This window comes from Neodiprion fabricii, chromosome 2, assembly GCF_021155785.1.
Source record: "Neodiprion fabricii isolate iyNeoFabr1 chromosome 2, iyNeoFabr1.1, whole genome shotgun sequence".
Taxonomy (NCBI): domain Eukaryota; kingdom Metazoa; phylum Arthropoda; class Insecta; order Hymenoptera; family Diprionidae; genus Neodiprion; species Neodiprion fabricii.
Window position 1 is genome coordinate 39,147,740 of NC_060240.1, and position 14,309 is coordinate 39,162,048.

At 47.2% G+C, this 14,309-nt stretch overlaps 1 protein-coding gene across 2 annotated transcripts in view; it reads left to right on the top strand.

The window, feature by feature from the left end:
- The window catches only part of LOC124175179 (zinc finger protein 729-like), a 38,927-nt gene that overhangs the window by 5,254 nt on the left and 19,364 nt on the right, over positions 1 to 14,309 (top strand). For both annotated transcript variants that reach the window (XM_046555167.1, XM_046555168.1), the window contains exon 2: positions 13,156 to 14,252. In XM_046555167.1, coding sequence (XP_046411123.1) covers positions 13,227 to 14,252 — 1,026 coding nt within the window. In that variant the 5' untranslated portion in view covers positions 13,156 to 13,226. The remainder of the gene's footprint in view (positions 1 to 13,155; positions 14,253 to 14,309) is intronic.

A 14,309-nucleotide genomic window follows, 5' to 3' on the forward strand; every position in this document is an offset into this window, starting at 1 on the left:
CTGCTCGGTACGATCGACCGTTTCACCCATACTGCCTCGGCTAATCGTAATAGCAGTAAGATAGCTTCGTGCATTCGATCTGTATCCGTGTATTTCGCGAGCAGCTTCTTCTACGAAGTCTGAGCTCAGGTGAGGAAAAAAGTTGCCAGTGGCAGAACCGGTAACCTTGCGCGTTAATGAAGATATTTAAACTTGAATGTCGTATAAATTATTTCAGTTAGGTGATAATTTTCATTCCAAGGTACAGTTGTCGTAACTATTTTTTTCAATAATAGGTAAACGACGCGAAGTGCGAACACCAGCGATGCCCGTACCATTACTATTTTACACGCCAACTTCAAGATCGGAAGGCTATATTGAGGTCCAATTTTCAAAATTCGCAGACAAATTCTAATATTCGTCAAACGTGTTTCACACGATATACAATTAATCGAAGTTGCGCAGCTTCCTATTCCTTATACGTGTGTCAGATTTTTGATTTGTAACCTTCGGGCTGACGTCAGAGGGCAAAACAGAAAAATGATAGGCTGACTCGCGCCGCCGATGTAACTATAACTCCACACGTCCGCAGAGGAATATTTCGAGTCAGAAGAACGATTTGATGTACGAGCCGAGCCCGGCAGAGGCACATCCACGTTGTACCGATCATTGCGGTTGTAAATCGTAGTGACATCACTGCCACAGGCGACAATGACGCGATGTTGTCAAGCGGCGATTAAATTAATTTCATAGTTTTTCGTTCGGCGAGAGTGACATATCGCAGTTACAGACCTACTCACGCTACACGCGGACTCGAACGAGCGGCTTCGTCGTATCGACGACTACGACGAAGTGTAATAATCGCCGGTACCGAAACCCGTTTTGAGCAATTTCGCGTCTTGTTTACTCGTCGGCTAATTGAAATTAGTCGAGATCGTGATTAACCGCGGCTTAGGCAGGCACCCACCCACGCCATACGTGTACGTTTGACTCAACGATGGTTAGCCCTGGTACGCCTTAGGTATAATACACGCGTGGGTAGGCACGCTTGAGATATAAGGTGCTTTCCAACACCGTCGCAGCCTTACCTAATTGTTTAGAAAGCCGGGTAATTATACGCGCGTAAATGCTTTTCTACACGCCATTCGGCAGTACTTTAAACGCGTAATAAACATTACCTTATACGTGTTTAACGTTATATACGGACATTGAAATTTTACTGCCGGGTTTCGGTGTAGCAACGACAAAATTTCCTTAATGTAAGACGTAGCCACTCTACGGGGGTAGTTGTAACGTGTAGAATGGTGTTTGCTCCGTCCGCGGGGACGCGGGGAGTGAAATTCGAACGTGCCTTCGTTGGAAACCGAGAAAGCAGTGACACGACTCTGTGATAGCTGGATCTGTTTTTTGAAACGATGACGAGCGGTCGGAAATGAGACACGCTTAACGCGAGTGGGAACGATTTATGGTAATTCTTGTGTCCAAAGTGTGCAGTTTCGTTTCGCACAACGAAAGGTATTCCGCGGAAAGATTCTGCAGTGAGAGTTCTTTCGGGATTGCTTCGTCTGAGAAACTTGAACCGGTATTATAAACAGCGACGTTTTTTACTTCCTAAATGATGTACGCCTTGGAATAAGTCAAGGCTGACGAGGAGCGTGATGAATAAATTATAAATCGACAAAATGATGAGGTTACGCCGTAAGGCCGTATTTCGTGTATTTAACGATTAAGGCTGCGTAATAAACTCGAACGGGAACGAAAAAATTTCAATGAATTACAGAATTTTTGTTATTTGTGGAATACGGTTTCGTATAACGAATCACTGATTAAGGTCAGGTGTGCCATCATCCGATCCCAGCTTAAATTCATTTCCCTTGGAATATCTTCGGACACAAAACTGTCTAGCTTATAGAAAAAATCATATCAAAATCACGTACCTTCTTGAACGCTGCGTTGAGGAAACAAATGCTAATCGCCGAATGGATTTTTTGTAAGCTCAACAAAAATTGCCGCAACAGAATACGGGGTCCGTAACGATTCCCCGATGAATCCAATCTTGACAGTCTTCGGGTGAAGACTTTTGCTTCCGAAGGTGTCAGAGGTCGATATCTGTTACAAGCAATTCGGAATTATCGAAGCCTCGTCACGGACCGTTATAGGCATAACTATATTTATGGAAGGAGAAAAGTCGGTGGAAAGGGGATCGTCGGCTGTGACGATAATTAGCGTAATAGACGGCGATCGAAAAAGTCCCATGGATCCCGGTAGTATGGGATATAACATCCGAAGGGGAGGGTTTATCGCGCAACGAAATTGGTTTAAGACGTTTTAAAGTCGCGTTAAGCCGCCGAAGGGAGGATCGGCAGATGTCGATCTTCCATTTTCGTCGATTCCTGCCATTCCCAGCTACACCCATACTCGGACAAACCGCCACCGCTGCACTGCCATGCCAGACGAAAACGACGGGGGCCTGTCGAGTCTTCCTCACGGTGCGGTGTGTGCAGCCATCGCAGAACCCTCCCCGCATTATAGTACACTACCCAACGCCAGAAGTCCCTTTCTCTCTTTCTCTCTTTCTCTCTTTCTCTCTTTCTCTCTTTCTCTCTTCGTCTCGCCCCCTCTCGTGAAAGGGAAAGATGGCGGAGTCAGATGGAAGCAGAGTTCGACTCCGTCAGCCCTGCAGCGCCCCGCGTCCGTCCGGTGTCCCTAAAAAATTCACCATGGCCGCAAGTTCGAGGGCCCGTCGCGCGGCTCCTTACCTCATAATTATTTAATTCGACGAGCAGCGTCTTACGTGCGCGCTACCGCAACTCGCGGTCATAATTCCGAAAATAGTTCGCCGCGGCTGTGGATGGAAGATTACCGGTGTGCTCCTCGGGCATTGAGTGTCGGTCAACGATCAGAGCGTTATATATAATTCTTCATGCCCCGAGAGTTGTTTGGAAGCGGTGGCGCCATGCTATCCTGACGTCGAAGAGAGGCAGACGGACCCCCGCAGACCTTGACGTCCCGGCTTCGGGGATATATATTACACTTATATAGTATATTTTCATAATTAATATTATTATATATACACGTCGGGTCCGTTGAAATATTCCCCGGCCTATCGAGTCGGGATGGGTTTACGCGGCGTGCGTGGATATCCGACAGAATCTTCGACGCGGGCCGAAAGAGCCGATCCGTCCCAACGTATTCGTGCATATTCCGCGATTCGTGTAATAACCTATTCCGGAAACGCGAAAAGAGATCGTCGCTTAGCCAGGTCGTAAGTATCGCCGAACCGGCCCGTAACTCGATCCGGCAGTCCTATGTAATCTCGCGCTCGCCTTTTCAAACCCACGTTTCGGGCCGCCCGAGCTTTTTCACCAACGAATTCACTGACGTTGGGTATATCGGCTCGATGCCGATGTACGTAGGTACCTACCGTGGTATCCTATCTCATACGGAATATCCCGCCGAGATGCTCGATGCCTTCGGTTATTCGCCGCTTTTTCACCCGTCTCGGTGAATTATAAACAAAGCTCTCTTACCTCCGCTCGCCCGAACTTATTTCACCAGTCGACCGTAAGTTTCCGCTTTCATTGCCCGCTTCTCGTGTTATATGTATAACCCGTGCGTGCGATAACGAACGGATAAGGAATGGATGCACTGTAGAGAAATCGCGATGATCGCTTTGGTCACAATTGCTAATAAGACGTCGGTTCGAGGTAAATTATTTATACGGTTTTTTTTTCGCCTGAAAATACGGCCTGTACTCGTATAATTACGGTTTCGTCTTTATTCGCAAAAACTTGGACTCGCCATTCTTAGGCGGACAATTTATGGATTCATTAATTAGAATACCTAATCGAAGGGTAGAATTTAAATCCGACGTATAAACTTCGATCTGCGATTGTCCGATGCGTACGTGCATTTGAAGTTCGCAACCGCGTGACAGAAATCGATTTTTTCTGGTTATCAACGCAAAGGAGTGAGAATTTTGTATCGGAATTGGAATGATAATGCGAACCGAGTGATTTATCGGTAAGATATGCGCGGGCATCCGGCTTAATTGGTCAAAAGTCGAGTCACGGTTTAACCCGTCACAAACATGCGCGCATCTCTCTTTTTCTGTCCCGTCTCAGTCCGAGTCGTATCCACAAAACGGCGGTATCATAAAAATCTTATACGTACACGCACGGACCGACCACGTGTGCTCTGCGAGTCTTTCTCAGAGGCGAAGACCAAAGTTACCGGCTTTCTACGACCGGCTAATTTATTGCCCAAATATAAGTACGTTAACCTTCGAATTCTGAATAATTTGATATGGATATCCACGTGGGAGTTCCAATTAGCACTGCCGGTGGACTCGCGGTGGTAATGCCCGTGTTGTGTGAGGGATTATCGGTAATCAGGGTTTTTTTCCTCTTCGACAGTCGACGGGTTCCTCCCCCTTTTCCCCCCTTCTCTACCCCCTCCCGCGGACCCTTTCAGCTCGAGATCAGCGTACCTTGCAGTGTCCTCACGGTTCTGTCCCTCGATCCACTCCGAGAAACGAGGATCGTTCGACTCTCGTGTAATTCACCTGCGATGCGTGCAATTTACAACCATGCCCTCGTCCGATCTCCTCTAATATCCCTCGAACCTTGGATCCTGAGAAGCTGTTTCAGTTTCACTAACCTGGATGAATTCGACTCGCTTATATCTTACTCGAGTCCAACCATTGTTCCGCACTTTCCAATTTCCCGAAACGAAAGTCTTGCAAAGGACGCGATGCGACGAGGTCAGCTAATACCGTATACGAAAGGTTCCCAAAGATCCTCACATAATCGACGACTTGAGAAACTTTTCAGGGACTGTTATCGTCGTATCTACACCAGTCGGAGATATTCGCGTGCGGGAATTAGCGGATGAACGATGCTTGACGGTCGAGTTTCTCCGGCAATACCGAGTTTATACGCTAGCTTCGTTACACTGGAAAGTTCACACTGTTATAGGAAGTTACAAGGCGGCCTATAACCACGCCAACTCATCATCCGTTCGCAAAGTGAAGCAGGTATACATATATATGTACACCCCGAGTGTTGCACACCTACGTTGTTATACGGGTAGAAACGTTGTACATTATATATAGGTGTGTAAGTTCATTGTACCTTAATTGGGTGATTATTTAACCCCGGCTTACGGCATATATACCTACGTATACCACACGCGTCGAGATGTGTATACATATATATATAATTGCACAAGCGTGCAGGTGACGGCTCTTATTTTTTCTTTCCCTGCACTGCAGTTATACATGAACGGGACCCACGCGGTCTAAGTACTAAATTACGCCAGGTCTCTATGAGCACCTCACCCGGATATTATACGTCTAGCCCTGAAGGATCGCAGACGCGCCGACTCTCTGCATACCAAAAATCGAATACCCACGTCGACCGTGTAATGTTTGTTTTACCAGGAGGGGAAAAATTTATATATCGGATACAGAAGTCTTTTTTCGTTTCCGTTTCTTTTTTCATTTTTTTTTTTTTTTTTTTTTTTTTTTTTTTTTTTTTTTTATTTCAACTTCTTCCGACGTTCCACCGAAAAGAGTTGAGGGTATAAAAAGAACCGGCGAAACTTCGACTAAACAGATAACATTCTAAATCTTGGGGTAAATGAGCCTTGAGTGATGAAACGTATTAATTATGGCCCGACTAGCTACATCCTCGCACACATCTGCAGAGATCAGTTCACCCAGTACGGGTATCGGTGAATTAAAAATATTCCTACGATTGTACAAGAGTTCATTAAACGTTCCGTTTATTCATTTATTTAAAGACCAGAAGATACACACATTTACATTTTATATTTATGAATATATTTCTAAAAAATCGACTCATTAGTCTCGACTTACGATTGTATTGACAGACATATGCGAACGTTTTTCTCACGGAAAATGCTTGATGAAAATCGTTCGGTTAAATCTTTTATCTTGAAGAGTTTCCGTGGTTTTCGCAGATTGACTCGAAACACTCGAGTTTGAAAAAAGACTCGACCGCTTGATCCAGCCGTTCGTGTGACAGGAACAAAAAAGGTGCACGGATATCGCATTGTTTCCACTTTCTTGGCACGTAGGACCTTTTCACGCCTCGTAGTCCCGAGTTCGTTTTACCAAAGTCCCTCGGCGCGATATCGCCGCACTTCTGCTACACCGGTAGTCCGATGGTCATAATCTCTGCACAGACTGCCAGTCCTTAATGGTTTATGGACGGTATAAACCTGGAAAGAAACGGTTTCATTGACGCCCTTAATGTACGGTATAATATTACGGATTCCCTCCGATAGAAAACAATAGAGAAAATAATAAATTTATGAGGTGAATAAAATCAGAATTCCCGTCTGAATACTAAATTCGCAACACTTGTCCGGTGAACAGAAATTCGTTAAATATTACCAACTCAAGTAAAAAATAAACTCCACGTAGAAGTAGTTGAAAAATATTAAAAGCTTTGAAAGTCTCTGACGAATTGAAACGGAAACTGACCCTGCGCTTAGTCTATGCAACAATTAAAGTGAATTAACAAAATAGCGACTTAGTAGTTACCTGAAGATTATGAATATCAACCAAAACAAAGTCCCACTAAAACCTTTCCAAACATCTGTCATTTTAATTTTTCAATAACGTTACCCTCGTGCTTACAGTTCCAGGAGGTCAGGTCCTTCGATCTCGTTTTCGAAGTTTAAGATTTCAGAAGATTTTTGCTTGTTTGCCTTGCCGCACGATGCTCAAAGCCGCGTTTCGCAGTTCCGGCACTGTTCGCCAGGCGGCGTTTCTGACCGCGCGAATAAGGGTATATGTGGAACTTGTTCGCGGCGGGAAGGAGGGAAAAATTCCTGAATACCCACGGCGCTAAGTCTCTGCTGCAAAGTACGCGCCGAAGTGCCGCACGGATCCGGTAAACATAATCTCGCACACTCCGTGCTCTTTTTCTTGCGCATCGTTACAGCTACCACGTTGTGCACGAAATTTAGATTTGGAAAATGAAATTTGGATTCTTCCACGCGACTAATAAATGAAACAATAGTTTTATTAGATAAAGTTTGTTTTTGTAGATACCAGAACGATTAATCGGATTTTAAGAAAAATTACCTACATCCTCAAACATTTACTGCAAATGACAAATAATAAAACTTCAGGTTTGCATTGAAATCACTTTGTTCGAAAATAATAATTAATAATACACTGCAAATGTAAAAAAAATTGATAAACAATGTCTAAAAATTGACATTTCTCGTACTTCTTCTGTTTTCGTATTGACTTTCTCGTATCAAGCCCCAAACGTAATCTCCCATCATGCTCTCATTATGCCGCCTCTTGTAACGTTAATAACAATAAGGCCCATTACATCTTGGTGAAACGTTTTCCTCATTTTTTCCGAATAGGCGCCCACGTTAGCTATCAAGAAAAAACTTCAAGACTTATTTATCAACGTAAGAAATATAAAAAGAAACTTTATAAGTAGTAAATAAAGGTTTTAGCTATTATCCGATGTGTGGAATCGAAATTTATTTATCGCAATAGAAAATCAAGAAAGAAAAATTTTCTTCGTTGACCTGTGTTATTTCAGTACGCAAAGAATGATTATTGCGATTTATTGCGAACCGGCCAGTGCAAAATATATCTGAAAAACGCTATCGATCCCTGCAGGAGCCTTTCATTGTAATCATTGTCCGATTTTGCAGCAACCGCTAAATGGTTTATAACCTGATCTACGCTCCACCTGACCTCGAATTGTATTGATGACGATTAGAGCAAGGCGATTTCGAGTCGGAGAAATCGAGCATCGTCACGCGATTCCGTCAAGCACAAGTTACTATACGCAGTGCTAAACCTCGGAGCTTTTTCTACCCACCTCCAGTTCTCGCGGGACCTGACATACATGTATACCTATATATTCCGAACTCTTCCCCGCCTTGCGAAACACGGTAAAGAGCACTCCGAATTAGTATCGTGAAGAAGAAAAAAAAAGAAGGAGAACCAGCATCGTGAACATCAGTAATAGATGAGAAGATCAAAGCCTTACCCCCTGGGTTCGTGAATCCTGACGAATTTCGGGATGTGCAGAAATAGCAGAAAGAAAAACCGTAACGGCATACCTCTTTCAAACATTTCTTCAATCATTCGCCTTTCTCCATTGATTTCCTTTTCCTCTGGAAGCTCACTTTTCAAACTTTAGGCACATATCCTAGCTTTTTTTTTATATTCAAATAAAGGTTAGGAATTAATCCGCCTATGCCGTCGGCAATATCGCGTATTGGATCGGGTATTTCTAATTTCTAAAATTGAACAATGAATGTCAAGTCCGAAATGTCGATCCTAACGAACCGCGACATTCAAGTGCCGAGAAAATCACGTCCAAGAGACGGGGTTGCTTTTGAAAGGAAAAAAGGACGAACGGCACCCTGCAGACGAAGACATCGGGACGTGTGCGACAGAGCCGTCCGGAGTTGAGCGGTGTAAGTGAGCGGCTAGACGACGACGACGACGACGAGTAGCTGGCATCTCGGGGATCGTCGAAGTTGTTCGGTTGTGTATCGCTAGGGGATGACGAGGCTGGGGGTGTTGGTGCGGAGTGCACAGCGTCGGTGAGAGAGCCTTTGGTCGGTAGTCCTGCACGGTATCGATCCCGCGTCTGCGGCAGATTGACACGTGTCATGGCCGCCCGCTCAGAGGGAGTCGGTCGGGAGGACATTAAGGTGCGTAATAGCCGGCAGGCCCAGCGCGCACAGCCGAGCGCGGCATCGATTAGACAGAAGCTCACCCACCCCCTCTTCTACCCTCTCATCGCCCCTCACACCGCCGGATGCAACTCCGGCCGAGAGAGCGAAGGGGTGCGGGGTGAGAATACGTGCGCCACCTACACCCTCACCCTTGCCCCGATAAGGGTGGAGGTGTACATTGGTCAGGGGGGAAATGAGAAGTGCCTGCATGTCCTCCTCGACCTGGCACACGCCGCCGGTCTAACGTCGTTAGAAACATTAACCGGAGCGGCTCGATATTCCGAGGATCTTACTTCGACTTCTTCCTCTTTCCGTTCCGCCGCCTGCCGAGCTGCACCTCGCGTTTATCGCATGTGACAATTCACGCAAGCGTCGTTGCGTCAAGGAGAGTAAAGTGTAAAAGGCTACTCGTGTTGATGTATATCCATTGGGTATCGTTCCTGATTAAAGGTATATCTTTATATCTTTGTCTCGGTATTCGATGAAACTCCCGCATACCATGTATGATGTCACCGTTCTTCGCCTCGCAAGTCGATCTTTATCATCGAACACTCGCGACGTGATAACGACCGCGGGTTAATTGAACGCTGCCGTTGAGCTATATTTTTGCAATTTGTTGTCTGAGGTCAAGGATCTCTGGTGTTACTCTGGTTCCTCGAGGTGGTGCCGGTCCCCGGTGGAAGTAGTTTGGCACTTGTCTCGTGTGCTTCGATTAATTCGTGGCATTCTTTGCCTACATGTGTACTGTAATAGGCTGCGAACGAATGAAACTGAATATTTTTCTAAAACTTGTGATTCCGGTTATTCAGACGACTACGGAAATTTTTTATTTCACCGGAGTTAGTTGATTCGATTCCCCTTCAAATTGCACGAAGCGATCGTACACGTAGAAAAAGAACTCCAGATTCAGGTTGTCCCATTTGAAATGAAGAACCAATACGAAGGTATTTTTACAGAACGTTCATGATGCGGTTTCAAAGTTGAATTAGTGTCAGAACTGAGAAATTCGTTAAAAACGAGGTTTCTTTCTTCGATATCTATTCGTAGGGATGGATTTCTAGGCTCACTACTCTCGGTCAGAAAATAGAAGAAGAACTTGTGTCTACTCTTTCTCTTGAACTGTGTGTTAGACCGGGAACTTTGAACACTGATATAATCGAGAGCTGGAGACAGGGTGTAAGGGGTGAAAGGTTGCTGACTGCCGGAGGCTCCTTCGTAGCGTCAGGCGTTTGGTAAAAATTCGAGAGAGAAAGATGGAAGGTGAGCAAGAGAGAGAGAGAGAGAGAGTTAAGAGGGTGAATTTATTTCCAGTTTTTCTCCGCTATCACGAAACTCCCGGCCAGTGTGCTCGTTCCTCTTGAACGGATGTAAGTAGCGCTAGTCTGACGCATGTTTGCAGATTCGATCTACATCGCACTCCGGAGACGTTGCGCTTATGCGATTGTGAGCTTTTTATTTAGCGTATTTCGTGAGTCGAGCCGCATGCTTGCACAAAACAAATTCTTGTGCAACTTCAATGTGCATAGAATCGCTGAGGCTGACAGACAAGGAAAATGTCGTGTTATTGTTTCTGGTTCGATCATTTCTCCCTTAACCAGTTGAAGATCGGATTCTTCGATCCGCTATTTTCTTATCAACGCGGTGTATCTTTCTTTCGAATTGACAGCGTGACGGAGACATTCAAAGACGGCTGGGTGGGGCTTAAGAATGATAGATACCGAGCAATCCACGGATTACCTACCAAGCAACGCTACTACGTTGCTGCAGCTGCAGACGTAAATTGAATAGCAAAAAAAGGGAGCGACGGTTGTAATACCAATGCGTGGCATACGGACGGAGCTATAAGGCGGATGGTTTATTAATCGGTTAATCGAGTCGCGAGGCTCGAGATAGAGGCGCTATAATTCAACGAAATAACGAAAATACATAATTCAAGGCGTCAAATTACAGGCGTAATGTGCAGGGAGACGGACCGGCGCTGCAGCGATACGATGATGAAACACGTTTGAGGAAAAACAGTTACGCCGATAATTCATCCAGATTTATACATCTATCACGATGCGGGTTACGAAACGGACGGTCCGCCGCACGCTGCTCCGCAGACGGTGGAAAGTGGCTTCTGGCGTTCGGTGCATCGCAAGCTCGAGAAGTGCCGACGTCGATCCCCCGAGGCGTTGGTAACCGCGGAAGAACCCCCGGCGTCGGATTAACGGTGACGGTAATTATTATTAAAGAGGGACGCTCCTCGATCATTCGATTTGTCCTGGGAGACGAAATGCCCGCCGGCCTGCAGCCGCCGCCTGTATAATCTGCCGACGTTCGCTCCTCGCGCAAGACGGCCTGGATTCAAGAACTCGTCCTCAAGAACTTGGACGGAAATAGTAATTAGTTTGCCGGGAGGTTTGACAGAGCCAAAGTGATGGATACCTCGACTCTCCTCCTGGGGGAGCTCGCCTGGTCAGCAACGTTCCCGGATTCTCCGTCTCGGTCTGTCTCCTTCTCTCTCTCTCTCTCTCTCTCTCTCTCTCTCTCTCTCTCTTTCTCTCTCTCTGTCTTTCTCTCACTCCTTCATTCTCTCCGTACAACGGACAGCATCGTACAGGGCTGAGTTTTTACGAGCCGGCCAATAACGAAGGATTAGTCGCCGCTCGTCATCGCTCAAACGGACGAAAGTCCTTTATGTTTTCTACGCCCTTTCTGCACCGGCTTCCTCGTTCTCCTCGGCTCACTGAGCGCTGATACCGTGTCACATACGGTAAATCGGCATCGCGCGTTCCTCCATCGACGCGTCCGTTCCGTTCCAACGGGGCAACCGCCCTTCCCGCGAACCAGCCAATTAACAGGGTTATTTATTTTTTCGTTAACCACCCGTAAATCGTCGACCAGCCGCCGGCTCTGTCGGTGTCACAATTCCCGAACGGGCGTTCGTCCAGCCACCCCTGACGAAGTTCCGGTTAGATTGTTCGATCATCGTGCGAAGAACAGAGCGGAATAGGAAGATCGGACGAACGGTCGAAGCTCTTGAATCCCGCTCGCGTGCCAAGAATCCTGTTAAACCAGCTCGGGGGAGGAAATTGAGTCATTTTTGGTCTCGCGGCTACGTCGCCTTAGACTTCGCGGGGTGTTCGCGTCTGGAAGCCGAAGTGGAAGGCAAACGAGCAGAGACGCACGGACGTGCCGCAGACGGACACCCCGGCCGAGTGTCGTTGTCCGAATAACGGCCACGGCATCGACCGTTCTTCCTGCCCTCGGTCTGCGCCCTCTACCCATTTTCCTCCTGATCTCCTCGCGCTCTTCGCCCCTTTGCCGAGCAGTCGAGCATCAAGTTGCCTCGCTTCGATCCCACGACCAGAAATTGGCAGGAGCAAAACATTCGTTTTTTCCGGTTCACCTGACGATCACAACGCGCGACCAATGAAACTCCGCCACTGTCTATGTGCTCTATATAATTTACGAAAAATTGTCAGAGAGGGGGATCGGTGCCTGCTGCAAGTATAAATTTGGTAATCTGTTGGCAAAAAGCTTCAGCGGGAAGATTAAACTCCGGTATGACGGCGAATGCATCATGGAATTATTTAACACCGGGATGAATATATGTATAAACAAAGCACGGGTAAATTCATCGAATTATTTGCGCATCGACGAAACTAACTGTGCTGCAGCGGGAGAGCGGAATTGGCCCGGACCCAAGCGACTAGCTTTTGCGTGTTGAGAGTCCTATCGTTTCATTCTCGTAATTAAATGCTGCCCGGGTTTCTCCCCCCGCAGAATCAACAAAGTGGATTATATTTCTGGAATCCAGCCCGCGACCCTGTCCTTCTCGGTCGTATCTAGACCGACCGTCATTTCTCAGTGGATGTAACACGAGTGCGATTTTATTGCTCGCCCACGTGTCCGCGGACTGCAGGTAGATGTCCCATTGCCGCTATTAAGCCGACCTGCGATCTTGACGCGTTCGCTGAATCACCGCGTGCTCATAAACGTTCCGGGAGTTAGTTAGAACTGCATTTCGGGAGCCGCATATTTTCCCGATACGGTCTTCGAGTGTGCGTGGATACCCTGAGAGCACGTAACACCGAGGATCTTCCTGCCCCCGACGACGGCGGCCGGGATTCCGCCGAAAGTTCTTATCGCGGTTAATATCGGCGAGTATATGGGGACCCACTTTATTTTTACGCCGATGTAAACGTCTCAAAGGAACCGAGCTATCGTATCGAAAACCTCGTAAAGAGTTTCTTCGTAATTAGCAAACGTCTGTCCGCTTTCATAACGCGGTGTATCGTAAACGCGTCGTTAAAAAAATTTTCGTACCGCACAGTCCGACACTCCGAAACTCTCTTATACCGTTACTTTCGTTATAATTGTGTGCGACGCTTGTTTGCTTCGATCCTCAGTGTAATTTCAACCGTCAAATTTTTGCCCCGTCTCCAGATCGGCCGTGAGTCACGCTACCACTCTGGATCTTGAACGTAGCTCAACCAAACGAAATCTGACACGGAATCATGGAGAACTACGAGGACGAGGATGACGTGCACTTTTGCATCAAGTGTCACGCGACTATCAACGGACTGGAGAACTACGTTCAGCACCGTCGAGCCGGGTGCTGTCGCCTTCCGGTGAAACAAGGTGGCGTCCAAGGGACGACGAGTACTTCGAAGACCGTTTCATACCCGGAGATCCCAAATGCCGACGCGTTTTTCAATTCGCTTGAGCTCCGGAGCAGCGCGAAGAAGCCCCAAAGACGTATTTCTAGGACGAGGCTTAACGCTGGCAAGAAGAACGAAGGCCACGCTGAGGCGAGGATAAAGAAACCTCGTAGGTCTCAGACGGAGTCCGAAGAAGTGAATTCGAAAGCTCTCGTCCCCGGAAAGCTGAACATCCTCCCCGTCGACGCAGAGCTCGACAACCCCACCGACCATCTGAGCATACCCTCGCTAGTCGGCTTCCCCGACATCGTGACGTCGTCTACAGGAAAATCTGTTGCGACAACCTCGTCGAGCAAGAACTGCACGACAGCAGGATCGATGATGAAGATCACGGTTCTTAATTACGGCGACAAGCAGGAGATTCCGCAAGAAACTTCGTTCGAAACCTTCATGGCTGACGACTCCGTCGCTAAGTCCGGTACATCTAAGCAGCGCGAAGTTTGGCTCGGAGACACTGTCCTCGTCGATATGGGAACTGGTGCTGAAACCAAGGACACAGCGCACTCTTCTCTCTCCCAGTACGAGGTGTACGACTACGTAGACGAGGTTGATTCCGAAGACGAGTGCTCCCCGGACGAAGACGTGGTCGAGGAGGAATCGTGCTCCGAAACCGACGACGCTGACGACCCGGAGTATCCACCGCAAGGCCACACTGGAGGGAAGTGGCGACCCGGACTTCCGGCCGTTGCTCAGATGGAAACCGAGCTCGCGGAGGAAGAAGTCGAACTTGATCCGGAAGACGACAATCCGGAACAACCACCGCCATCTTACACTGGTGGAAAATGGGAGCCAACAAGCCAGCAGGAAATTGCTCATGGACAGGTATAACGCGGAATGCGACGAAGCTGTAGTGTTGGAAGGAATGAGAAGTAGTCTGTC